Source organism: Lipomyces arxii (genome assembly GCF_038497795.1).
Source record: "Lipomyces arxii strain Phaff 12-163 unplaced genomic scaffold V1512scaffold_6, whole genome shotgun sequence".
Lineage (NCBI taxonomy): Eukaryota > Fungi > Ascomycota > Lipomycetes > Lipomycetales > Lipomycetaceae > Lipomyces > Lipomyces arxii.
In genome coordinates this window covers 40,986-61,951 of record NW_027117705.1, presented here as the reverse complement: position 1 = coordinate 61,951, position 20,966 = coordinate 40,986, and the positions used below count along the sequence as shown (strand labels likewise).

The 20,966-nt window shown below is 43.3% G+C and overlaps 9 protein-coding genes across 9 annotated transcripts; 5 read left to right on the top strand and 4 right to left on the bottom strand.

Annotated features, from left to right (window-relative positions):
- Positions 1–44: 44 nt before the first annotated feature.
- On the bottom strand, positions 45–2,891 carry V1512DRAFT_261786 (uncharacterized protein). Its single transcript, XM_066916136.1, has 2 exons — positions 2,785–2,891; positions 45–2,636 (listed from the first exon to the last, which is right to left on the bottom strand). The coding sequence occupies exon 2, from the start codon at positions 2,587–2,589 to the stop codon at positions 157–159; it is 2,433 nt and encodes an 810-aa protein (XP_066771763.1). The 5' UTR covers positions 2,590–2,636; positions 2,785–2,891; the 3' UTR covers positions 45–156.
- Positions 2,892–4,020: 1,129 nt separating this feature from the next.
- V1512DRAFT_261781 (mitochondrial carrier domain-containing protein) lies at positions 4,021–5,787 on the top strand. Its single transcript, XM_066916135.1, has 4 exons — positions 4,021–4,074; positions 4,635–4,653; positions 4,705–4,781; positions 4,831–5,787. The coding sequence occupies exons 1-4, from the start codon at positions 4,060–4,062 to the stop codon at positions 5,635–5,637; spliced, it is 918 nt and encodes a 305-aa protein (XP_066771762.1). The 5' UTR covers positions 4,021–4,059; the 3' UTR covers positions 5,638–5,787.
- Positions 5,788–5,859: 72 nt separating this feature from the next.
- V1512DRAFT_290833 (putative polysaccharide biosynthesis protein) lies at positions 5,860–6,877 on the top strand. The gene is made up of 7 exons (XM_066918229.1): positions 5,860–6,015; positions 6,071–6,110; positions 6,163–6,217; positions 6,267–6,414; positions 6,465–6,540; positions 6,590–6,798; positions 6,845–6,877. Exons 1-6 carry the CDS (start codon positions 5,965–5,967, stop codon positions 6,673–6,675), a joined length of 456 nt encoding a protein of 151 aa, XP_066771761.1. The 5' UTR covers positions 5,860–5,964; the 3' UTR covers positions 6,676–6,798; positions 6,845–6,877.
- V1512DRAFT_237576 (WD40-repeat-containing domain protein) lies at positions 6,519–8,518 on the bottom strand. Its single transcript, XM_066914150.1, has 2 exons — positions 8,346–8,518; positions 6,519–8,297 (listed from the first exon to the last, which is right to left on the bottom strand). Exons 1-2 carry the CDS (start codon positions 8,460–8,462, stop codon positions 6,720–6,722), a joined length of 1,695 nt encoding a protein of 564 aa, XP_066771760.1. The 5' UTR covers positions 8,463–8,518; the 3' UTR covers positions 6,519–6,719.
- A 111-nt stretch (positions 8,519–8,629) lies between these two features.
- V1512DRAFT_261775 (NUC091 domain-containing protein) lies at positions 8,630–10,631 on the top strand. The gene is made up of 2 exons (XM_066916134.1): positions 8,630–9,483; positions 9,846–10,631. The coding sequence occupies exons 1-2, from the start codon at positions 8,689–8,691 to the stop codon at positions 10,482–10,484; spliced, it is 1,434 nt and encodes a 477-aa protein (XP_066771759.1). The 5' UTR covers positions 8,630–8,688; the 3' UTR covers positions 10,485–10,631.
- An 87-nt stretch (positions 10,632–10,718) lies between these two features.
- Positions 10,719–15,378, top strand: V1512DRAFT_224153 (P-loop containing nucleoside triphosphate hydrolase protein). Its single transcript, XM_066913779.1, has 4 exons — positions 10,719–11,565; positions 11,616–12,267; positions 12,312–14,159; positions 14,208–15,378. Exons 1-4 carry the CDS (start codon positions 11,048–11,050, stop codon positions 15,354–15,356), a joined length of 4,167 nt encoding a protein of 1,388 aa, XP_066771758.1. The 5' UTR covers positions 10,719–11,047; the 3' UTR covers positions 15,357–15,378.
- A 6-nt stretch (positions 15,379–15,384) lies between these two features.
- Positions 15,385–17,819, bottom strand: V1512DRAFT_144687 (uncharacterized protein). The gene is made up of 5 exons (XM_066913020.1): positions 17,597–17,819; positions 17,290–17,549; positions 17,007–17,237; positions 16,640–16,957; positions 15,385–16,591 (listed from the first exon to the last, which is right to left on the bottom strand). The coding sequence occupies exons 1-5, from the start codon at positions 17,607–17,609 to the stop codon at positions 15,413–15,415; spliced, it is 2,001 nt and encodes a 666-aa protein (XP_066771757.1). The 5' UTR covers positions 17,610–17,819; the 3' UTR covers positions 15,385–15,412.
- Positions 17,820–18,409: 590 nt separating this feature from the next.
- V1512DRAFT_261772 (uncharacterized protein) lies at positions 18,410–19,726 on the top strand (the record flags this gene model as incomplete). The annotated part of the gene is made up of 2 exons (XM_066916133.1): positions 18,410–18,595; positions 18,650–19,726. Coding segments are annotated over exons 1-2 (1,001 nt in total), but the record flags the coding sequence as incomplete, so codon positions are not given.
- On the bottom strand, positions 19,605–20,874 carry V1512DRAFT_224146 (ATPase, F1 complex, gamma subunit domain-containing protein). Its single transcript, XM_066913778.1, has 2 exons — positions 20,735–20,874; positions 19,605–20,591 (listed from the first exon to the last, which is right to left on the bottom strand). The coding sequence occupies exons 1-2, from the start codon at positions 20,794–20,796 to the stop codon at positions 19,769–19,771; spliced, it is 885 nt and encodes a 294-aa protein (XP_066771755.1). The 5' UTR covers positions 20,797–20,874; the 3' UTR covers positions 19,605–19,768.
- Between the last annotated feature and the right edge of the window lie 92 nt (positions 20,875–20,966).

Genomic DNA, 20,966 nt, shown 5'->3' with positions numbered 1-20,966 from the left:
CACAGCATAGAATTTTATAAACACAATATCGTTGTATAAAAGTATAGATTGAAAGACTATTATTATATTGTAGCAATATATTAATCTATTTATATTCAAAACCCCAAAAGTATCCCATCTTTAAGCCATTTTATAGACTCGTCTTGTATAATCATACTAAAGATTCACATCCTCCTTCGCTTCCATCACCGGCAGCGGCTCTTCCACAGACGCTTTTCGCCTCTGCTTCCAGGCTTTGCGTAACACAGACTTCTTCCGTCTCATGCTCTCAAACTCTCGGGCCTCCGCATCCGCACTGCTTTCATACCTAGGCTCTAGATTGACCTCGTTCGATAAATCTCTCAACACCTCAGGTTTAAGCGGTGCAGCAGCTTCAGCCACAGGCAGCGCAGACAGATTCTCGGCATTTGCGACAACTCGAATAGTAGAAGACAAAGACTCATGCGGATCCGTTGCAGGCGAAGCACTCCGCACTGACGAGCCGCTGTTTCGCTCAAACGGGTTGTTGATATTGCTAAACGACTGTTGTGTCGACAACGTCCTGTACCGTGACGGATTGGCAGCATGTGAGGGCAGAGCAGACTGAGGCAGCTGGGGTACTTGTGAGTACTGAGACGGTAACTGACTATACGACGTGCTTCCTCGTAGACTGCGAGCTGGCGACGGCACCCGCGCAAGTGGATCAAGAGCCACTGGCGGTTGCAGTGATAGTGCGGACGTAGAAGCAAATCCTCCCTGAAGCATTTGCTGCATCATCTGCATTTGTAGACCCAGAAACTTCTGCATCTGCGCTTGCAGGTCGGGAGATATTCCAGTTAAGTCATATGCACCCATCGTCGGTTGCTGGGGAGGATACCAAGACTGCTGAGATGACCCTTGCTGGTAAGGCGGGTATCCTTGAAGCGGTGCCACAGGAGGCGGCGGCGGCGGCGGCGGCGGCGGCGGGGGATAATATCCTGCTTGTGGCTGCGGCGAGTACGACATATGCGCACGCTGCAGAGGCGATACTGACCGTTGCTCATATGGACTAGCCATAGGGGCGTTTAAGTGCATGTTCAACATGCTGCGGTGTTGCAGTTTCGCTTCTTGCTCTCTGGCAATCTCTTGTAATAGCCCACGAGACTGCATTCCTGGCTTATGCATGTTGTAATCAATATCGTCTGTAACAGTCAACCCTCTCGGATACGGTACTTGTGATGATGCACCTTGCTGGGTTGGTACAGACTCATTCGCGGGCTCGGACTGTGACGACACGCTTGATCGCACATTTTGGCCCTTGTGCCGACCGGGTACACCATGCGCTTGTAATATTGCCAACGGAACATCATCATCTTCATCGTCGTAGTCCATATTTTGAAAATCCCGTTGTGGCGACATGTGTGACAACCCGTTAGCCAAAGCAGACGGCAAAGGTATGGACGACGACGCTAAAGGGAGCGGCGCCGACATCCCTGTAACCCTCCGCATCTGCTGTCGATAAATAGCCAAATTTGCATCTTGCTTTTGCTTCAATTTCAAATTCTCTTCGTTTGACTCAGTTTCCGAGTCGGAAATTGTGTAGAAACCGTCGCCATCGTCTACTTCTCCACCTTCTCGACCTTCACGTACAGCACCCGGCGATTGTGAATGGGCCCGTCTATACTGTTCAAATTCTGATACAGTCATCACACGTTTGCTTTCGTTCAAAATACTAGGTACGTGCTCATCCTTTTTCTTCATATAAGCCAACACTTCTTTTGGTAGGTCTACTTGATCGACTTCCGGGGCCGTTCGAGCACTAATCACACTGCTATTTTTCAATAATGCCGCACCCTTCGACATTAACTCCATTTCACTCCGGCGATTGCTTTCCTCATACGAAGCGTCAGACTGGTCGTCATCATCGTCATAACCGGACAGATTCAAAGTACTAACTCCGCGCCGCAGATTGGGAGGCGATTGCTGCAGCATTTTGTCTAAAGAACCAACACTAGCCGAAATTGAGTTTCCATAAAAATAACTAGGCGATCCTTTTCTGTGAGAATCACCTGGAAGCAGTTCATCATCGGAGTACGTGGCCGGCAAGCCAGGACTTGCAGTAAGTCCAGAAATTTGACGCTTGTGTGTTGAGAAATCTGTAAAGTCTTGTCTTGAGTTTCGACGCGTAGTGACAAAAGCTGCTGCAGAGGGTGCAGAGACACTAGGCAACAAGGTCGGACTGTCTGACGGCGAAAATACCGGATAAGCCTGACGTTCGTCCGGAGACACCCCATTTTTCATGTATGCCGGACTTGGAGGTTCAAACACGACTTGGTCAAATACGTGATTGTGTCTTACTGTTGACTGTGAAGATTGCGCTGGCGGTGGTGTGCAGGGCCCAGCGGACGAGGGAATTGTCGAATTCGAGCCACGGATAGAGGACGACATGGTGGCCGAGATTGCAGGACCGTAAGGACTGCCGTGTTTAGTTTCTCGTGCAGGCGATTGCGGCATCGGGTGTGTATATAAAAAGTTGTCTGAGATTGGGTCTTGGTGTATTACAGTCGAAGGCGTAGAGATCTGATCAGTCGTGGATTGCTTTCGAGAGAAGTTTGGCAATTTGAGAGGCATGTATAAACAAAGCGGGAAAGTGTGGAAACCACGTCTTTTTTGTAGTTCTGTATAAAAATAAGTCAGTAATAAAGATACAAAATTTGTTCAAATCATGTATAAGTGATACAGATATAGCGCAAAATAGAAAATGTAAACAAAGACAAGATTCAGAACACATCAATTGACTGTTAACAGGTATTCTTGAGAACTCACATTTAAATTTTATAAACAATAGAACCAAAAGACTTTCTTGTCCTTTTCAGTGAACAAATTCTCAGTTTGAGCAGTTTGTTCAAAGAGTAAGAATAAGAAGAGTGATCGTAGGTATAGTCAGCCGGCGTTGGTAGGCGTCCAAACAAATTAAGTTTAAATTTAAATATGCACCAGAAATAAACGTTAAATCTTTAATTTTAGATGCGCTTAGGCGTTGCCGAACTTAACAAACGGTTCTAGTGGTCGACTAAACAGAGTAGCCGCACGATGATCCAATTTTAGATTTTTGATGTCTCGAGGCCCTTCACATGAATAGAGCATTGATGATTTCTTGTTTACTAAATATATGCGTGTAGAACAGCGTACACTTTTTTTGCACAAAAATTTATCCGAAAAAGCTGTGTTTATGAGATGCAGTCGTCTCTGTACGTATTGCTAATTAACTGGAGACTAATGAGTACCATTATTGATTATATGTGCGTACATTACTGAAAGTACTGATATTAGTATATTTAAAAGGTAGAATTACCTATTTGATTGAGTATAAAACTATTTTATACTGTCGAAATAGGTAATCTGTATAGCCAAAAGTGGTAAACAAAACATGAACAGAGCCCGTAACTGAAAAGAGCAACAAAATTGAACACTGAGCACAAGCATCATCGGGTTAGGGTGTATTTCTCGCACATCATCCAGAAGTACAAACCCCTTTGTCCTTAAATATCGGAAGTATGGCCCAAACAGACGGATCTGTTGGTAGCACGAACCGGAACCGAGTCGCACAAAGTATTATCAGTTCAAGGTTGCCCGATATCAAAAAGTCAAAGGTTCCGATTCTTTGGCACTAGTTCGACTGCTCTCATTTCAACATACTATTGGATTACATACAGACATTAAAATTTATCAAATAGAAATGAAAGCGATTCAAAAGCCCAAACCCGGAATATTGAGAGGAACCGGACCGACGTTCGTTCACTAATGATGCTTCGTAAGTGGGCAATGGGTAACCAATAAGATGCGGCATATATGTGAAAACATATATTGCACCGGGCAAAATCGGTGACCCGGTCTACGGCAACAACGCGCTGGCCAATTGGAACAACGGTAGTCAGTCTCATATCTTCGCTTACATGTAATGCGGCTGCGCATATCTCAGTACGACATCTCGCCCACGCCGCTATTTCTTCTCCGTTCTTCCTCTTTTTTTTTTTTCCCTTCTTTTTCTTGTCTTTACGTCGAACTTCTTCGTATTCATCTCTTCATCCTTCTTATAAAATGTCGGACTCTCACGTATGTACTTGTTGAACTGTTATTTGTTTGTTTGCAGTTGGTTTCCACGATGTCATTGAGTGGTTCTTTCTGGGGTATCGATGTCCCGGGTTTGTGGTATGCGACCTTCTGCAGCTGTCGATATTTCATTGTTCTTATCTGTGGTTTCAATTCAATGAATAGTACTTATTGGCATACGATACTCAATCAATAACGAATGCATTGGCCTGTTTTCATGTTGTACAGTCGCGATTGCACTTGACTACAAGGAATAAGAAAGGCACGCGCTCACTTTCAGTCACTTATTTCGTATCAATTCAAAATCAATTGAGTTCCTACAATTTACTGCAAAATTCAAATTGACTACACATATTTTCTCTACTCTAACAACGTGCGATTCGTGTCGGCCGATCACTCGCTGTTTCATTGATGTTCCGATCGTATCTGCGGCGCCACACTCCCGTCAATTATTGTACCCTTACCCACTAACAGGGCGTACAACTGAATGAACAACACGCCTCGACATCGTGCAACAACGTGCAAACTCAATTCAAATTAAGCTTTTTACTAACATGTTTTAGTTTTTTATCGATTTCATGAGTACGTCTCATAAATATTGTCCCAAAAGGATTGTATACTAACTATATTTAGTGGGCGGTGTTTCCGCTGCTGTCTCTAAGACTGCTGCTGCCCCCATCGAGCGAGTTAAGCTTCTTATCCAGAACCAGGTTAGTCCATCGATCAAGTGGGAGAAAATTAGACATTAACATTTAGTAGGATGAGATGATCAAGCAGGGTCGTCTCGACAAGCGATACACTGGAATCATTGACTGTTTCAAGCGTACCGCTGGTGATGAAGGTGTCATCTCTCTCTGGAGAGGCAACACTGCTAACGTTCTTCGTTACTTCCCTACCCAAGCTCTTAACTTTGCTTTCCGTGATCGCTTCAAAGCTATGTTTGGATTCAAGAAGGATGAGGGATACTGGACTTGGTTCGCCGGTAACCTTGCGTCCGGTGGTGCCGCTGGTGCCACTTCGCTCCTTTTCGTCTACTCCCTTGACTACGCCCGTACCCGTCTTGCCAACGACGCTAAGTCTGCTGGTAAGGGTGGTGAGCGTCAGTTCAACGGATTGATCGATGTCTACAGAAAGACTTTGGCTTCTGATGGTCTTGCCGGTCTCTACCGTGGATTCGGACCTTCTGTCGTCGGTATCGTTGTTTACCGTGGATTGTACTTCGGTCTCTACGATTCCATCAAGCCTGTTCTTCTTGTCGGTGCCCTTGAGGGCAATTTCTTGGCCTCTTTCTTGCTCGGATGGACTGTCACCACTGCTGCCGGTATTGCTGCCTACCCTCTTGACACTATTCGTCGTCGTATGATGATGACTTCCGGACAGGCCGTTAAGTACAAGTCTTCCTTCGATGCTTTCACCAAGATTGTTGCCTCCGATGGTGTTGGATCTCTCTTCAAGGGTGCCGGTGCTAACATTCTCCGTGGTGTTGCCGGTGCTGGTGTTATCTCCATCTACGATCAGATGCAGCTTATCCTCTTCGGAAAGAAGTACTCTGGTGGTTCCGGTTAAGCGACTCTTGCCTTATGTCAGTAGTAGTTTAGATGATGTAATAGTTAGTACGTTTAAAAAATGTTAACATATAACTTTGAATGTGCGGTGTAGATGAATGTGTGAGTTTAGAATCATTTGTTTAATATACGGGAAGTTTATAGTACTATATCTTGATTTGGAGACGTGCCTTTTTCTGTTTATGATCAATACTAGTCTGTGAGTACGCCAGAGTTGTACTTCCTTAGACATTGCTTTATAGCGTACTCTATATTGGGTTAGGGTTTAAGATTTGCACAGAAATTTGTGAAGTTTTGAAATTGTCACATACTTTAGTATCAAGTAAATATGTCGGTACCGAAGCAATTCGATCCTGAGAACCCGGATAACTTGGAGGATGTTAGTTATATATTTGTTTAATGGTGTTTGGATCTCTAATGCTGACTAAATGCAGATTGAGAAGCAGTTTGCTGTCAAGGCCGTGATGCAAGCTCGTGAGCAAATCTAGTTAACATTTTGTGTATTCGAATTGACTGGAAATTTAAGAAACTTACTGGAACTTACTAGAGAAAGTCAAGGGATCTGAGTTGCGATTGAGCAAGTATGAATGTAGTGAGTGCTAGAAGAGTTATTGAGCTTACCCTTGCCAGACTTGATGACGAAATATATGAGCACTTCATAACCGATTTTCCGGAGTACAACTCGGTTGAAGCAGTTGATAAAATCAGCGAAGATGAAATGAAGTCGCCGAAGGGAAAAGTGCGGTGGCGCGCGTTCATGAACACATACGAGAAGACTGTACGGCGTGAGAAGTAAGATTTATATGTAACGGTTCCTAATGTACCTAGGTGCACGACTTTAATTTTGGAACGCTGTTACGAACTGGATCTAAAGACGAGTATGGTGAAAATACTACTATTTTTGGTGACTATTTCTAAACCTCTTTATGTGCATGGCTAATCCATATATTAAGTCCCTAGAATGCAGTTTTTGGCCGTCGAGATTGCACGGAACAAACATAAGCTTAACGACTGGATTTATGAACAAGAGAATAAATAGTCTAAAATATAGTACAATTGGGAATTTGAATACAAACTATATACTCAATCCCAATAACAAATCTTGCCATCCAATCCAGCCGTAACTACCTTGCTTGTCTCTTGAGGATGTGCAGCAATACAAGTAAGCGCCTTTTCATGCGCCTTGAATTTACTTTTCATCTGTGTAGTTTTCCAATCCCAAAAACAGGCGTAACCACCAGAGTCTCCAGACATTAAGAATTGACCGTCGGGAGAGAAGTCAACTCCAATTGCATATCCAGCACAGTTGTTGCCTCTAAACGATTTCTTCCGGTTCTGTCTAAACCGATCGGTCGCACCAAATACAAGAATTTGATTGTCTAAACTTTGAGCTGCAACGTATTTGCCCCCTGGATGCAAAGCTACTGTAGGCATTGAGTGCTGTAAAGGATCGGCAATGAACTTGATTGGCACGTTAATTTGCCATTCCCACACGCGAATAGACTTATCGTCAGACGTGGTCATAAACCGTCGATTTTCATCAACAAACGTAATACTGTTGACTGCGCCCAAGTGATGGTCATATTCTTGGATAATTTCACCTGACTTTACATCAAACTGAACGATTTTCTTGTCCGACGTTCCGACAAGAAATTGGTCTTGCTTATCACTGTCGGGGTTAAACCGAACACAATTTGGAGTCGTTCTTGTTGAAAATCGCGAGATACACTGCCCGGTCTCGGTATCCCACAGCTTTATCATGCTATCATATGACGCAGACAAAAACTTCGTACCGTCATTCGTAAAACAAATGTCTTTCACAGTCTTGCTGTGACCCGAATAAGATCTCAACAGCTCTCGTCCATGATAGCAGTCCCATATCCGGACCTTAGCATCTGCACCGGATGACAACAGTAGATGTCCATGACGGGGAAAGAACCGAAGTGCGGTGACGCCATTTTTGTGGCCCGCCCAAGTATGAATTCTTCTTTTCGGTACGAAGCACTGCTCCTCACCCGGATCTTTATCTAAACTGATATCCAAGTCTCGAGGCACATGCATATAGGTTCGCCCAAGGTAATCGTATAGATTTGATCCATGGAACTGTGACTTTTCTGTTGCATTCGGCTTAGACGACTTATCACTTGGAGTAACAGCCTCTTGGGGTTCTTCATCTGTCTCTACCTCCTCTTCAGATGACGATGAAGATGAAGATGCATTAGGATCTGTATAAGTTGCCCATGGACCTTTGTATGCATTTTCCCCATCCAAAACACCGGAATCACCTTTCTTTTGCCGTTTCCGTTTAAGTTCCTTAATCTCCTTCTTTGTAGGCTTAATATCCAAAATGTCCTTGCCTCCTGTTTGTTCAGCCTTGGCCACATCGCCAATAAATGTGCCTTGACTCCCGGCGTAGTCTGAATTTGCAGACGGATCTCGAGCATAGCCTAACGCCTGATAAGTACGGTGTTGCACTCGGAATACGGCATCGTTATACGCCTGCTCCTCAGCATAACCAGTTAACAGGTTCTTTCGCTTTAAAGATTTGTCGACATTTGGGTTCTCTGGCCCTAGAAATGGCCGCGTAAGATCATCATAGGTCGGATTGTAAGCAACAGTCTTGTCTGTCACTTTTGGAATAAAAGACTGTGACTTCACGCTCTGCTTTCGTTAGTATAAATTGAATACAGCATAGGAGGCATATCGTACCTCTGTAACTGTTGTCAATGCTAACTTTGAGTCCTGCTCCTGACCCTGCTGTTGTTCCGCTAGTACCTGTAGTTTAGTCGTCGCAGTCACATCTTCCCCATTCTCTGATCCCGACATCCCTTTCAACCGTAACAGAATAAATGTCGAACTAATGTATAACTAGTGTAGAAAGCAAAAAAAGCAGACACAGGGTAAGGGTATGATGTAGGGTGGATGTAGGGTTATCAGGGCTTGTGCCTCTTTTCAGATTTTTTTTTTTTGCGTATTTTTTTTTTCAATCGCTCACTAGCTCTTCTGACTGTGATCTTTTGCTGTTTGTTTTTATTCTCTTTACATTGGAGCGATGGGTGTCGGTAAGAAAGAGAGAAGTCGCGTTGCCCGCGAGGGTAGCGACAAAGCTGGAAATCTGAAATTGAAAGGCGAGAATTTTTACAGAGACACCGCGAAGGTCAAGCGGTTGAATATGTACAAGCAAGGCCGGGCACAGCGCAATGCCCAAGGCGATATCACCAAGGCTGCTTCGTTTCAATCAACAGATGCCCCAGTGGCTCGAATTGCTCCGAATCGTCGATGGTTTGGGAATACTAGAGTCATTGCTCAACATACTCTCACTCAATTCAGAGAAGCATTGGGATCTACTAAGAATAACCCATACCAGGTTCTGATGCGACAAAATAAACTTCCAATGTCTTTATTAGAGGAAGAAACTGCCGTTGCTTCACCTAAAGCCGCTGTTGTTGAGACTGAACCGTTTGGCAAGACCTTTGGTCCAAAGGCTCAGCGCAAGCGGCCTAAGGTTACAGCTGGCTCATTGGATGATCTTGCTGAGAAATCAGTTCAAGATCATGAGACTTATGAGCAGAAGTTGGAAAATGAAGCTTTGATGTCAGTTGTGAATCCGACTGATTGGATTGAAGAGGCGCGTGAAGCTATCTTTTCGAAGGGTCAGTCAAAGCGAATCTGGAACGAACTTTACAAAGTTATAGATTCCTCTGATGTTGTCGTTCATGTGCTCGATGCGAGAGATCCACTCGGAACGCGATGCCAGTCGGTTGAACAGTACATAAAGAAGGAAGCGCCGCATAAGCACTTGATTTTCGTCTTGAACAAGTGTGATCTTGTTCCAACATGGGTAGCTGTAAGTACTTTTTTTATCTTCAGAGTTCTCTGTTTCTGTTTCTGTTCTGCAGTATTTATCACAGCAATTTGCTGTTCCATATATTAGTCAAGAAGTCTCTGTACAGCAATTGTTTAAATATGGTTGCAGTATTTATCGCCATGAGGGACATTCTGTTACAATTGTGGAAGATCAAACTGGTTTTGGTTCTCACCAATTTCAGTATGTTTTGCCTGAGTTGAGCATTGGCTGGGAGATAATTTATCACCCCCAATGCCGATTGCTCTTAGTTAGCAAATGTACATTTCATTCTGTGCTTTTCTTTTTTGTACCAATGTTTACGAACTCTTTGTTTCTATCAAAGTTGAGACTAACTTCTCAAGGCCGCGTGGGTGAAGACTTTGTCTAAAGAATATCCTTGTTTAGCGTTTCATGCTTCTATTAACCATTCATTCGGTAAGGGCACATTGATTCAGCTGTTACGACAGTTCTCAGTGCTCCACTCAGACAGAAAGCAAATCTCGGTCGGGTTTATTGGTTACCCGAACACTGGCAAGTCGTCTATTATTAATACTATTAGACAAAAAAAGGTCTGCACAGTTGCTCCTATTCCGGGAGAGACAAAGGTGTGGCAATACATTACACTGATGAAGCGCATTTACTTGATTGATTGCCCGGGTGTTGTGCCTCCAAGCACGAAAGATACAGAAACTGATATCTTGCTACGAGGTGTAGTTCGTGTCGAGAATGTGTCTTATCCAGAACAATACATTCCCGCGCTTCTCGAGCGTTGCGCAGTAAATCATTTGGAGAAGACCTATGAGATTTCTGGCTGGAATAATTCTACTGAGTTTTTGGAAATGTTGGCCCGCAAGGGTGGAAGATTACTAAAGGGCGGTGAGCCTGACGAGAACGGAATTGCAAAGATGGTGTTGAATGATTTCACAAGAGGCCGCATCCCATGGTACATCCCACCTCCAGATGACCGTGATGCACTTTCTGAGACGGAAGACAAAGCATAGATGAAGGGAATAAATTGGTTGGCGGCTTTGGAAAAGTTTAGAGGTTGGCATAGGAAAAAAAGGAGTGGAGTTAAGGTCGCTTTTAACTGCTTATGACTTAATTATTTTTTTGCATAGTTCGATGTTAATTCGTAAGTCGTTCGCCAATCCCGGAGATGTAGCGGAGTAGTGGGTTCAACGTTTAATAACACTCCACGTGACAGAACTGTTGAAAACAACTTTAGATGTAAAAATGTGACAGCTTGCAATGGCGAAGTTAGTGAGCACCGTGAATTTGATTCTACAAATTCAGGGGCGACATAGTATTGTTCGTGCGCGGCTTTATTATTGTCTACTTGTACCAACTTTCATCAGTCACCACTTTGTTAGCTGTCTGCCGTCTCCAGAAATTAAACTGCTTTAAGAAGAAATGGGATTGTGTGAACCTTATAACGTGAATAGTACTGTCATTGTCGGGACAAAAGCCTCACTGTCGTATATGAGACTGAAGCTGGTATTTCTACTGTTCTGCTGCATTTCACTTACTGATCCTCGTTCTTGCTTCTCTGTGTTCTATAGCTCCAATGTCACGAGTGTCAAAGTCTGAGGCTTCAAGTTTGGGCTTAGCTGAAGAGTCTTCAGATCAGTCTGTATCTTACAATTCTCGAGATCCGGCAATCGCATGTCTCTTCTCAGACGTTAAGCCATCATACCTCTCTCTCTTCAGATTTTCTAAATCCACTGATGCCTGTGCCTGTTTATTTCTTTTTATACTGCCTGCAATATGCGGTTGTCTGGCTTCAGCAATGTCGGTCTTCCTCGGTCGAATCATTAACTGCTTCTCCAAATACATGGTGGCTAAAGCCGTCAACGACCCGTCATACAATCTGGCGCATGCTACGCTTCCTTTTCTTATAGGAATGCTAGCTGTCGGTGCAGCTAATATGACTGTCTGGTACATGCTTACCATTGTGTCTCATTGGTTTGCTGAGCTTCAGCTTGGACGAGCAAGGAAGATGGTCTTGGAGTCGTTGATGGGCAAAGAGAATGCGTGGTATGATAGTCTTGAAAGTCCAGGGGCGCTAGTCACGCTGACAGAAAAGTAAATGAAGTTATGAGTGACATTTGGTAAATACTAAAGAATGAGTTTAGATTTTTTGATGAGTTCGAAACTGCGTTGTCTTCAGAGTTTCCATTTTACATGTTTGCAGTCTGGAAACTGTTGAGCTCTCTAGGAATTGCATTGTATTTTTCTTGGAAGCTTTCTCTTGTCATCATTGCTACGTTTCCGTTAATCGCGGGTGTTCAAATCCTAATATCACGCCATTTGACGGGGTATAAACAATCAGAGCAAAAAATGACATCGCAAATGATGAGCATAGTTGACTGGGTCGTCGTATCTTTACAGACAGTCAAACTTTTTAATGCTCAGGTTATTGAAGTGGCCAAATTTTCTCGATTTGCTGAACAGTCGTCTAATTATCGACTTAAAATTGCGCGGTTGGAAGCCATTGAACAAGCACTTGTGCGATTTTTAGTTTTGCTTCTGTTTCTTGAAGCATTCTGGTACGGTGGACATCTGGTCAAAATCAACGACCTTTCATCTGGAGGAGTCCTGACTGTTTTTTGGTCTTGCAACACGTTGTCCCACAGTCTTGCGAGTATATCCCCAAGAAAAATTTCTATCGAAAAGGCAAAGGTAGCTGCTCAATCTTTGTGGATTCTTGCTGGCAATAGAAACCTTAATCAGAAAGAATGCGGATTAGCTGTGGACGAATGCCAAGCAGACATCGAGTTTACCAATGTAAGTTTTATATCTGGACTGACAAACTGTTATTTACCTCTTAGGTTACTTTTGCATACCCATCACGGCCTCAAGACATCATTTTAAAAGACTTAACTTTGAAAATTCCAGCTAAACAACTCGTTTTCTTTGTGGGAAGCTCTGGATCAGGGAAATCTACGATACATCAGCTTCTGTTGAACCTCTACCAACCTCAATCTGGAAATGTCGCACTTGGTGGGGCAAATGTCAACTTTTTGCTTCCAAGCTGGCTTAGAAGACAAGTGACAGTGGTACAGCAGGACAGCGTTTTGTTCAAAGACACTATTGCCGAAAATATCAAACTTGGCGCTGCTGAGCCTGAGAAAGTTAACGACGAAGACATCAAACGCGCCGTCAGATTTTCCATGCTGGCAGAAACAGTCAATGACTTGCCAGACGGGATAGACACTTATTTGTCACAGGGAGGAACAGATCTTAGCGGCGGACAGCGGCAGAGAATTGCGCTTGCTCGGGCTGTGGTTCGTGACAGTCCTATACTGGTATTAGACGAGGCAACAAGCTCGTTAGATTTGATTTCTAGAGCATTGATTGTTGATGCAGTCAGAGTTTGGAGAAAACACAAAACTACAATTATAATTACACATGACATAGCACAGATCCACGCAGATGACAATGTCGTTGTGATGAAGGAAGGAAGACTTGTCTCTCAAGGTACACGTCGAGATCTTGAACTCAACAACGATGCTCCGTTCATGGGCTTGGTGAATTCTTTAAAAAAGTTTGCCCAGAGCGATCTCACGAACCGAAGAAGTCTAAGAGCTCAAATTAATGAGTTTCGGAAAAGCATGATCGAAGTTCCACGATCTAGTTATCATCCTGATTTTGAATCTAGACGAGCGACCAGAATTTCATATTTTGGTAACCGTGCAGAGTATTCAATGGTGTTTGATATTAATCAACCACGTTGGTTGCTCACAGACCTTACATCGAATGTGTATGCAACCCAAAGACACTCATCGTTTCAGCTTGACCGCCCATCTACTTCTATATATGCTGACGATAGTATTATTGGGGATAATGCAGCGATTGCAGCAGGAAATAAAGTCTACATGTCTCGCCGTCGTAATCCAATAAGCCGTTCCAGGCCTACTCGCAATATTTCAGATATTTCTGTCCGAAAATTGTCAGTTATAAGTTCAGAATATTCGGTTGAATTTGAAAAGAACGCCGTGGTAGTAAAAGACTCGACAGCTGATGCTGGAGTTTTTAAGTTCCTTTGGTTTTGTTTCCGGTCGCAGAGCAGAAAGTGGGTTGTTGTCTGCGGCCTTATTGCAGCTGTTCTTAACGGAGTTGCATTGCCACTGTTTTCTTATACATTTGTCCAGCTGCTATACTCTATACTTCCTACTGCAAAGCCAGATGTTTCAAAATGGGACTCCATCAAGTGGCCGCTAGCTGTACTTGGAGTGTCGATTATTGACATGGCTTCTTTGTTTGGGCATCTGTATATACTGGATTATGCGGCAGATCAATGGGTTTGCATTATGAGGAAAGCTGCTATAAGAAAGCTTCTCTCAAGAGATTGGGTTTGGTTCATAGAACAGCCAATAGAAGACGGAATTCCGTCGTTTAATTTTCGAACACCTGCGGCACTCACCCAGATAGTTGTTACAGGCGCGGAAAATGCTAGAGTTGTCATAGGAGGGTTTGCGGGAAAATGCACGGCTACTGGTGTTCTGTTTGTTGGCGGTTTGATTGCCGGTGTTGCAGTTGGATGGCAGCTTGCGTTTGTTACCATTTCTGTGGTTTTGGTGCCAGTAGCCGCTGCCAAATTTTTTAATTGGTCGGAAGCAAAGTGGTCGAAGCTATATGTTCAAGAAGTCAAATTGGTAGACAGCGTTTTATATGAGGTAAGTGCCTGTAAATGAGACGCTAGCAATGCTCTTACAAGATTGCAGTGTATTGTAAAGATAAGGACGATCAAGACTCTTGGAATCGAACCATATTTCAGGGAGAAGCATTCGGCGGCCTCAAGAGCTGTTACTAGCATGGGGCTAAAGCGAGGATTTAATTTTGGTGCTGCGGTTGGGATAAACAAGATTGGAGATTCTGTTGTGCTTACGGTCATGTTCTACTACGGCTCTGTTTTAATCGCAAACGGATCTTACACCATTTTGCAATTTCTGACTGTCGCAAACTTGATTGCCTTTGCGTTTGGTTCGGCAGTTGCGGCAATTGACTACATGCCGAACATAACCAAAGTTATTGACGACGGCGTGCGACTGCTAGAGCTAGCTAGACTAGACGGAAAATCTTCACGCAATGAAGATTCAGGAAAGGGAAACGTTCCTGAGCATAAGTTGTCTGGCGATATTAGATTTGAAAATGTTGAGTATTCGTATCCCGGACGCGACATCAGGATCTTACATGGAGTTACATTATCTGTTTCATCTGGAGAGGTTGTTGCCATAGCTGGCAGTTCTGGGTGCGGCAAGTCAACACTGGCAAATATGATTACCCGTTTACTCGTCCCTACGAGTGGCGCGGTAAAGATAGGTGGGGCTGACATCATGGGCGTGGATGTTGAGTACTTGCGCAGCAACATTGCGGTAGTCTCTCAGAGCGGAGTGCTGTTTGATGGCTCTATATTCGAGAATTTAGTATACGGTCTAGTGCGTGAAGTGTCTCGCGAGGATGTTCAACGAGCGTGCACGGATGCAGGTATTCACGACTTCATTTCTTCGCTGAGCGAAGGATACGACACTCTGATTACCAGCACGTCATCAGTCTCTGGCGGACAAGCGCAACGGCTCACAATCGCACGCGCGTTGCTACGGTTGCCGTCAATTCTGATTTTAGACGAATGCACTTCGGCGCTGGACGCCACCAGCGCAGATCAGATCCGTATGGCGGTCAGGCGTTTAAAAAATTCAAAGTCAAGACCGACAGTGGTTATTGTCTCGCACTCAAGAGACATGATGGAATGTGCTGATCGAGTTGTAGTTATGGACGCTGGACGAGTTGTAGAAGTTGGCGAATTTGAGGATCTGATGAGAATCAAGAAAGGGCATCTTGCAAATTTGATAAGTGGTGGTCAATGGGAGTAATCTGTTTATTTTTTGAATATTATATGCTATGCATAAAAAAATCATACAGACAGAACCTATACTTTAACACCCAGTTCGGTCAAAAACGCAACATTGTTGGGCTCACGCCCAAGAAGTTCCTTCAAATTGTCCAATTCCTCTCGCGAACCGCCACTCTTCAAAACCGTGTCCCGGTAAAGCAAACCTGCAGTAGTGTTCATCGGAGCAGCCCGGAACTTGGAGTAGAAAATATCAGCAGCAAAGACCTGAGACCATAAGTAGCCGTAGTAACCAGAGTCATAGCCGCCCATGAGATGCCCAAACGATCCGAAGCCGTATGTAGTCTCGTTTCCTTGGCTCATAAGAGAAATTTCTTGTCGTCCTTCGTTCCAGGCTTTGGTGACGTCAATGTCTCCATTAGATGTATGCAACGTCATATCAAACAATGCAAAATGCAGTTGACGAAGATTGAACAAGCCACCGTTGACGTGCTTGCTCTTAACAATCTTGTCAATAAGATCATCATCAATGGTCTTGCTAGGTTCCAAATAGTGGCTTGACAAACCCTTGAGCTCGGCTTTCTGCCAGCACCAGTATTCCAGCATTTGAGAAGGTGCTTCAACGAAATCACGAGCAACATTCGTGCCATGGAAACGGCCGTACCTGGTAACAGAAACCAAATCATGAATTCCGTGACCGAGTTCATGAAAAAAGGTCACAACCTCGTCATGGTTGAGCAACGATGGCTTGTTTGCCGTTGGTTTGGAGAAGTTGCAAACAAGTGCAGTAACTGGATATACGCGCTTGCCATTTGCATCAGTATAGCCAGGGCTAATGTTGAAGTTGGCAGCATGACCGTATTTGCCCTCACGAGGATGCAAGTCAAAATAAAGCCAGCCAACAAACTCATCTTCACCACTGTCATCCTTCCATACGGCAAACTGCTTGCAATCTTCATGCCACACGGACCGGTCACCACCAACAACCTCCACAAACTTCAATGCAAACAGAACTTCAAAAATGCCAAGCATCTTCTCGACAGTAGACTGCATCGGAAAGTATTCACTAATCTTTTGCGCGTCAACTTCATATTCCTTCTCAAGCAGCAGACGGTCATAATATCGGTAATCCCAAATGTTAAAAGATTCATCCACAGGAAGACCAAGTGATTTTTGATCGACTGTTTTCAGTTCAAGAAGTTTTGCAATTTCCTTTGCGCCAGCTCCACGGAGCTTCTCGCGAAGATCATTCAAAAACTATGCCAAATAAGTTTACTTCAACATAAACAACTACAACAAACGTACCGATAGCACTATTTCCGGAGACTTGGCCATTCTTTCTTCCAAAACATAAGCAGAATGAGTCTCATATCCAAGTATTCGAGCAATTTCCGCACGAAGCTTTACCGCCTCGACCAAAAGATCAACGTTTTCCATGACCTTGTTCTGATCGCCAACGAAAGCACGACGACGAGTGTCAGGTAACTGGGCATATTTCATGACTGGAAACAGATCAGGGTATTTAAAAGTCATTTTGTACTTTCCATCAACCTTTTCAAACTGGGCCAGAGTGTCATCTGGCACACCCAGCAGCTCTTCTGGTGTAAATAGAATAAACCCAGACTATGCGCATGTTAATATAACAATCAGCTCACTGTAAAAAAAACTATACCTCTTCGCCTAAATTCTTATTGTAAGAAACTTCAAGATTTGAAATCTTCTTTTGTAATGCCTTTAGTTCGTTTCTCTGCTCCTCAGGCAACGCCAGACCATTTCGAGTGAAATCTAAATGCATTTTCTCAAGCAAACGCTTTGATTCTGGATCAACGTCGGGTTGCTGCTTGAAGACTGCACTGACAATTTTGAACAAATCCTCTCGTAAGGATGTCTCAATATCAAAGTCCTGAGACCAGAGTTAACACAAAGAACAAACATAGTAAAAAATTGAAAAATACCCTTATCAGTTCTTCAGCCTTGCTACTACTATCACGAAGCTCCTTATTGGTGCTAACATGGTGATAGAATGTCAACTGATTGATCTGACCGTATCGGACATTGTCCATGTCTGCCATGGCTTTGATGACACTTTCAAAAGTTGGATTTTCAATCTTAGCAATTGAATCATGAAATGATTTTGTAGACTCAATCATCTTTGCAGTCTCTGACGTGATCTGCTCTGGTGTCAAAGTCCAGACTGGAGGAGTCTGCGGGGGAGCTGAAACAATTGTTAAAGTTGGAATAACATAACTAAAATCAACATACTTTTAATAGTCATTCCTGGCTGGTGGGCTCTACCGATGTAGGAAGAAAAAGATAAAGACTGGGAAATGCCTAATTGAAAGATGGGAGCAGAATAGAGTAAAGCGACAGATGTAAAGAAGCAAGCCGCGGTTAATCCCGATTTAAGTCGCAAGAAATGGCGAGGCGAGCCGGTTGGCAATAAGCGAAAGTTTAACTGACGATTAGCCACAGTGATTAAACAACGACAGAACAGAGCTTTGATTTGGCTTCTTGTCTGATGTTTCGCGTAGAAAATGAACTGATTTCAATTTGAGCTCGAGAACGCGACAGTTGTCAGATGTTTACCCTTACCCCGACATTATTATGAAAGTCATTTAGGCATCGGGCTAGGGCTATACTTGGAAATAATGCAAATCATTAGGCGTAACCGCTGAATACTATACACGATTGCAGGCTATAGAATTACGGATAAACAAGGCAGAGCAATATGCTCTGTGGTATGAATAAACTGTAGTACAAGAATTGGCACTGCAGTACCTTCGACATCTTCAGCGTCAGCACAATTTTATATTTTTCTTAGCAAAAGTGGCTTTAAATTGTCCAATTAAATAAATTAAACTTTGTTAAAACACTTTCATGAGGCCAAACAGTAACAAATGGAAGAGAAGAACTGTTCGTTACTGTAGTGTTGATCTGGAGGTCAAATAATGTAGTTAAGGCTTAATTACCCTAACCACAATACTATAGCGGTGATCTACATTAAAGATACCATTAAGTAGTCACTATGACTAACCTATGACTGATTAGTGAAAACTCTATTGCGCACTGCAGAGGGCGTATTGCGTCGGGGAATCCTACTTTCTCAATCAAATTTTCTACATCTATCCATGCTTAAACACGGGTCGCTATGCAAGTCCACCATAAAAATGCGTCTGATCATAAGTGAGTTTTTACCTGTTTTTGAATTGAGTTGATAATTGAACTTTTGAAAGGATGAAGCTCGCTGTCTTCTCCACTAAGGTACGTGCATTTTAAACAGTCTTTGATATATCTTAACCTCCATTTTATCTATAGAAGTACGACATTGCACACTTACAACCTGTGTTTGAAGATGCTGGTCACAAAGCAGTCTTTTTACAAACAAGATTAGAAGATGAAACTGTCCCTTTAGCTGAAGGATATCCTGTAATCTGTATCTTTGTAAATGACAATTTGACAGCATATGGCATTGAATACTTGGCTAGTTCTGGGCTAAAACTAGTACTCCTTCGTTGTGCTGGCTACAACAATGTTGATTTGGTAGCTGCTGAAAAGTTTGGTGTTCAGGTTGCTCGTGTCCCAGCTTATTCACCCCATGCGGTTGCAGAATTCGCAATTGGCTTAATGCTCATGTTAAATCGCAATCTTCACAAATCATTCAGCCGTGTTCGCGCGGGTAATTTCTCTCTTGAAGGACTGACTGGGTTTGACATGTTCAAGAAACGAGTGGGAATTATTGGAACTGGAAAAATTGGTCTCTTGACTGGTAAGATCTGTCATGGATTTGGATCTGAAGTTGTATGCTACGATCCATATCAGAACCCAGAGGCTGCGAAAGAACATGGCATGTCGTACGTCTCTCTTGAAGAGCTTTACTCTACATGTGACGTGATTTCTTTACACTGCCCATTGCTGGAATCTACGTTCCATATGATTAACGAGGATAGCTTAAGCCGGATGAAAGATGGCGTTATGCTTATCAATACTTCCAGAGGTGGATTGATTGACACTGTCGCTTTAATAAAAGCACTAAAAAACAGAAAAATTGGTCAGGTCGGAATGGATGTTTACGAAAACGAATCGGGCATGTATTTCGAAGACGCTTCAGACGACGTTATGCAAGACGACACGTTCTCACGTCTTCTTACCTTCCACAATGTTTGCATCACCGGACATCAAGCTTTCCTGACCAAAGAAGCGCTTTCAAACATTGCAGCTGAAACATTGACCAATTTAGAGAACTATTTGAACGGAGTTGACAGTAGGAATATTGTGAAGAAACAAGATAGCTAAATCAGCCGTTGTTTGAATCATGTCTTCATTTACAGGCTGAGTAAAGCATATTTGTTAGCTTATTATTCTATGAGAAATACATTTGAACTTGAAACATAATTTCGCCAAACATAGTCACAAATACGTTTTCTTTGTATATTTTTATTCCAAACTGGAGGCACCAGTAATGATATCAACCAACTCGTTAGTGATGACAGCCTGTCGGGTACGGTTATACAAGATAGAATATCTTCCAATCATATCACCAGCGTTCTTTGAGGCGTTATCCATAGCGGATCGTCGTGCAGACTGCTCGCAAGCGTGTCCCTCGGCAAGAGCCCAGTAGATACCGTTAGCAAGAGCGAACTCAGTCATGTCGGACAAGACATCTTCCTCAATCTCGAATGCAGAAAAGTTGGGTGACTCCTTGAAGCTCTCCTCAGTGAAAGCTGGCACAGAGGTGGGCTCGAACGAGATACCAGACTTGAACATGTTGTAGAAAATTTCGATCGAGTCGTACTTGGTTCCAAGCTTGTAGATTTGGTCGGCAACATACTGAGCTTCAGCAAAAGTAGGAATCTCCTTTCCGACTTGGTTGAAGCTGAGAACAATGTTGCTGGCAAAAGTACGGGCCAGCTGAGTCTTGGCCTTATCACCGAGAATGACAAGATCGGCCGTAGGCTCCAAAGCCATTTTAGCACGAACAGCCTTGGAAATCTGAGAGTGGATACCACCGCAAAGACCCTTGTCGGAGGAGGAAACAATGATGAGCTTCTTTCCCTCAGTAGGGGAAACAGTCTCAGCCTTCTTGAAGACCTCGCTGGAAGTCTCACCATAAACTCGCGACTCAAACATAGCACGCTGAGCACGAGAAAGCTTGGTAGAAGCAACAATTTTCATGGTGTTGGTGATCTTTTCAATGTTTTTGATTGACTTCAGACGCATCTCAATTTCACGCAAGGTGGCATAGTTGTTGGCCGAGTTTCTACATCAGATCATTAGTTTTCCAATCAATTTGCAATTCTCGTTTTAATTGACAGCTTTATTAACTAGAATGCTAGAATGCTTCACACAGTATGTTTTTTCAATTGCTGCAAATCCCGAGATGTAAGAAAGATCGCGACTTACCGGCTGGACACGACCTTCGCGGACTGGAGTGCTGGACGCACGCTTGTTCTCAATAATGACATTCTGAATATGATCAAGAATACAACTTGCTGCTAAGTGTGCAACGAGATTGTGGTTTGTAAAAGAGGATTGAGTTAATCGAGACGGACGAATTGAGAAAGCAAAAATCGGGATCGAAGGTTGCAGTGTCAAAGAAACTTATTCCAGAATAATGAAAAACACTCAATAACGG

What these genes read in the sequence shown, in the direction of transcription:
- V1512DRAFT_261786 (XM_066916136.1), bottom strand. Translation starts at nt 2,589, where the DNA reads ATGCCTCTCAAATTGCCAAACTTCTCTCGAAAGCAATCCACGACTGAT.
- V1512DRAFT_261781 (XM_066916135.1), top strand. An exon ending in AGCTTCTTATCCAGAACCAG is followed by an intron (nt 4,782 to 4,830) that starts GTTAGTCCATCG and finishes AACATTTAGTAG; the next exon opens with GATGAGATGATCAAGCAGGG.
- V1512DRAFT_290833 (XM_066918229.1), top strand. Translation starts at nt 5,965, where the DNA reads ATGTCGGTACCGAAGCAATTCGATCCTGAGAACCCGGATAACTTGGAG. An exon ending in ACCCGGATAACTTGGAGGAT is followed by an intron (nt 6,016 to 6,070) that starts GTTAGTTATATA and finishes GACTAAATGCAG; the next exon opens with ATTGAGAAGCAGTTTGCTGT. An exon ending in CAAGGCCGTGATGCAAGCTC is followed by an intron (nt 6,111 to 6,162) that starts GTGAGCAAATCT and finishes TGGAAATTTAAG; the next exon opens with AAACTTACTGGAACTTACTA.
- V1512DRAFT_237576 (XM_066914150.1), bottom strand. Translation starts at nt 8,462, where the DNA reads ATGTCGGGATCAGAGAATGGGGAAGATGTGACTGCGACGACTAAACTA. An exon ending in CATTGACAACAGTTACAGAG is followed by an intron (nt 8,298 to 8,345) that starts GTACGATATGCC and finishes TAACGAAAGCAG; the next exon opens with AGCGTGAAGTCACAGTCTTT.
- V1512DRAFT_261775 (XM_066916134.1), top strand. Translation starts at nt 8,689, where the DNA reads ATGGGTGTCGGTAAGAAAGAGAGAAGTCGCGTTGCCCGCGAGGGTAGC. An exon ending in TTGTTCCAACATGGGTAGCT is followed by an intron (nt 9,484 to 9,845) that starts GTAAGTACTTTT and finishes TAACTTCTCAAG; the next exon opens with GCCGCGTGGGTGAAGACTTT.
- V1512DRAFT_224153 (XM_066913779.1), top strand. Translation starts at nt 11,048, where the DNA reads ATGTCACGAGTGTCAAAGTCTGAGGCTTCAAGTTTGGGCTTAGCTGAA. An exon ending in CTAGTCACGCTGACAGAAAA is followed by an intron (nt 11,566 to 11,615) that starts GTAAATGAAGTT and finishes GAATGAGTTTAG; the next exon opens with ATTTTTTGATGAGTTCGAAA. An exon ending in CAGACATCGAGTTTACCAAT is followed by an intron (nt 12,268 to 12,311) that starts GTAAGTTTTATA and finishes TTTACCTCTTAG; the next exon opens with GTTACTTTTGCATACCCATC.
- V1512DRAFT_144687 (XM_066913020.1), bottom strand. An exon ending in AGGCTGAAGAACTGATAAGG is followed by an intron (nt 17,238 to 17,289) that starts GTATTTTTCAAT and finishes CTCTGGTCTCAG; the next exon opens with GACTTTGATATTGAGACATC. An exon ending in CTCCGGAAATAGTGCTATCG is followed by an intron (nt 16,592 to 16,639) that starts GTACGTTTGTTG and finishes TATTTGGCATAG; the next exon opens with TTTTTGAATGATCTTCGCGA.
- V1512DRAFT_224146 (XM_066913778.1), bottom strand. Translation starts at nt 20,796, where the DNA reads ATGTCATTATTGAGAACAAGCGTGCGTCCAGCACTCCAGTCCGCGAAG. An exon ending in GCGAAGGTCGTGTCCAGCCG is followed by an intron (nt 20,592 to 20,734) that starts GTAAGTCGCGAT and finishes GATCTGATGTAG; the next exon opens with AAACTCGGCCAACAACTATG.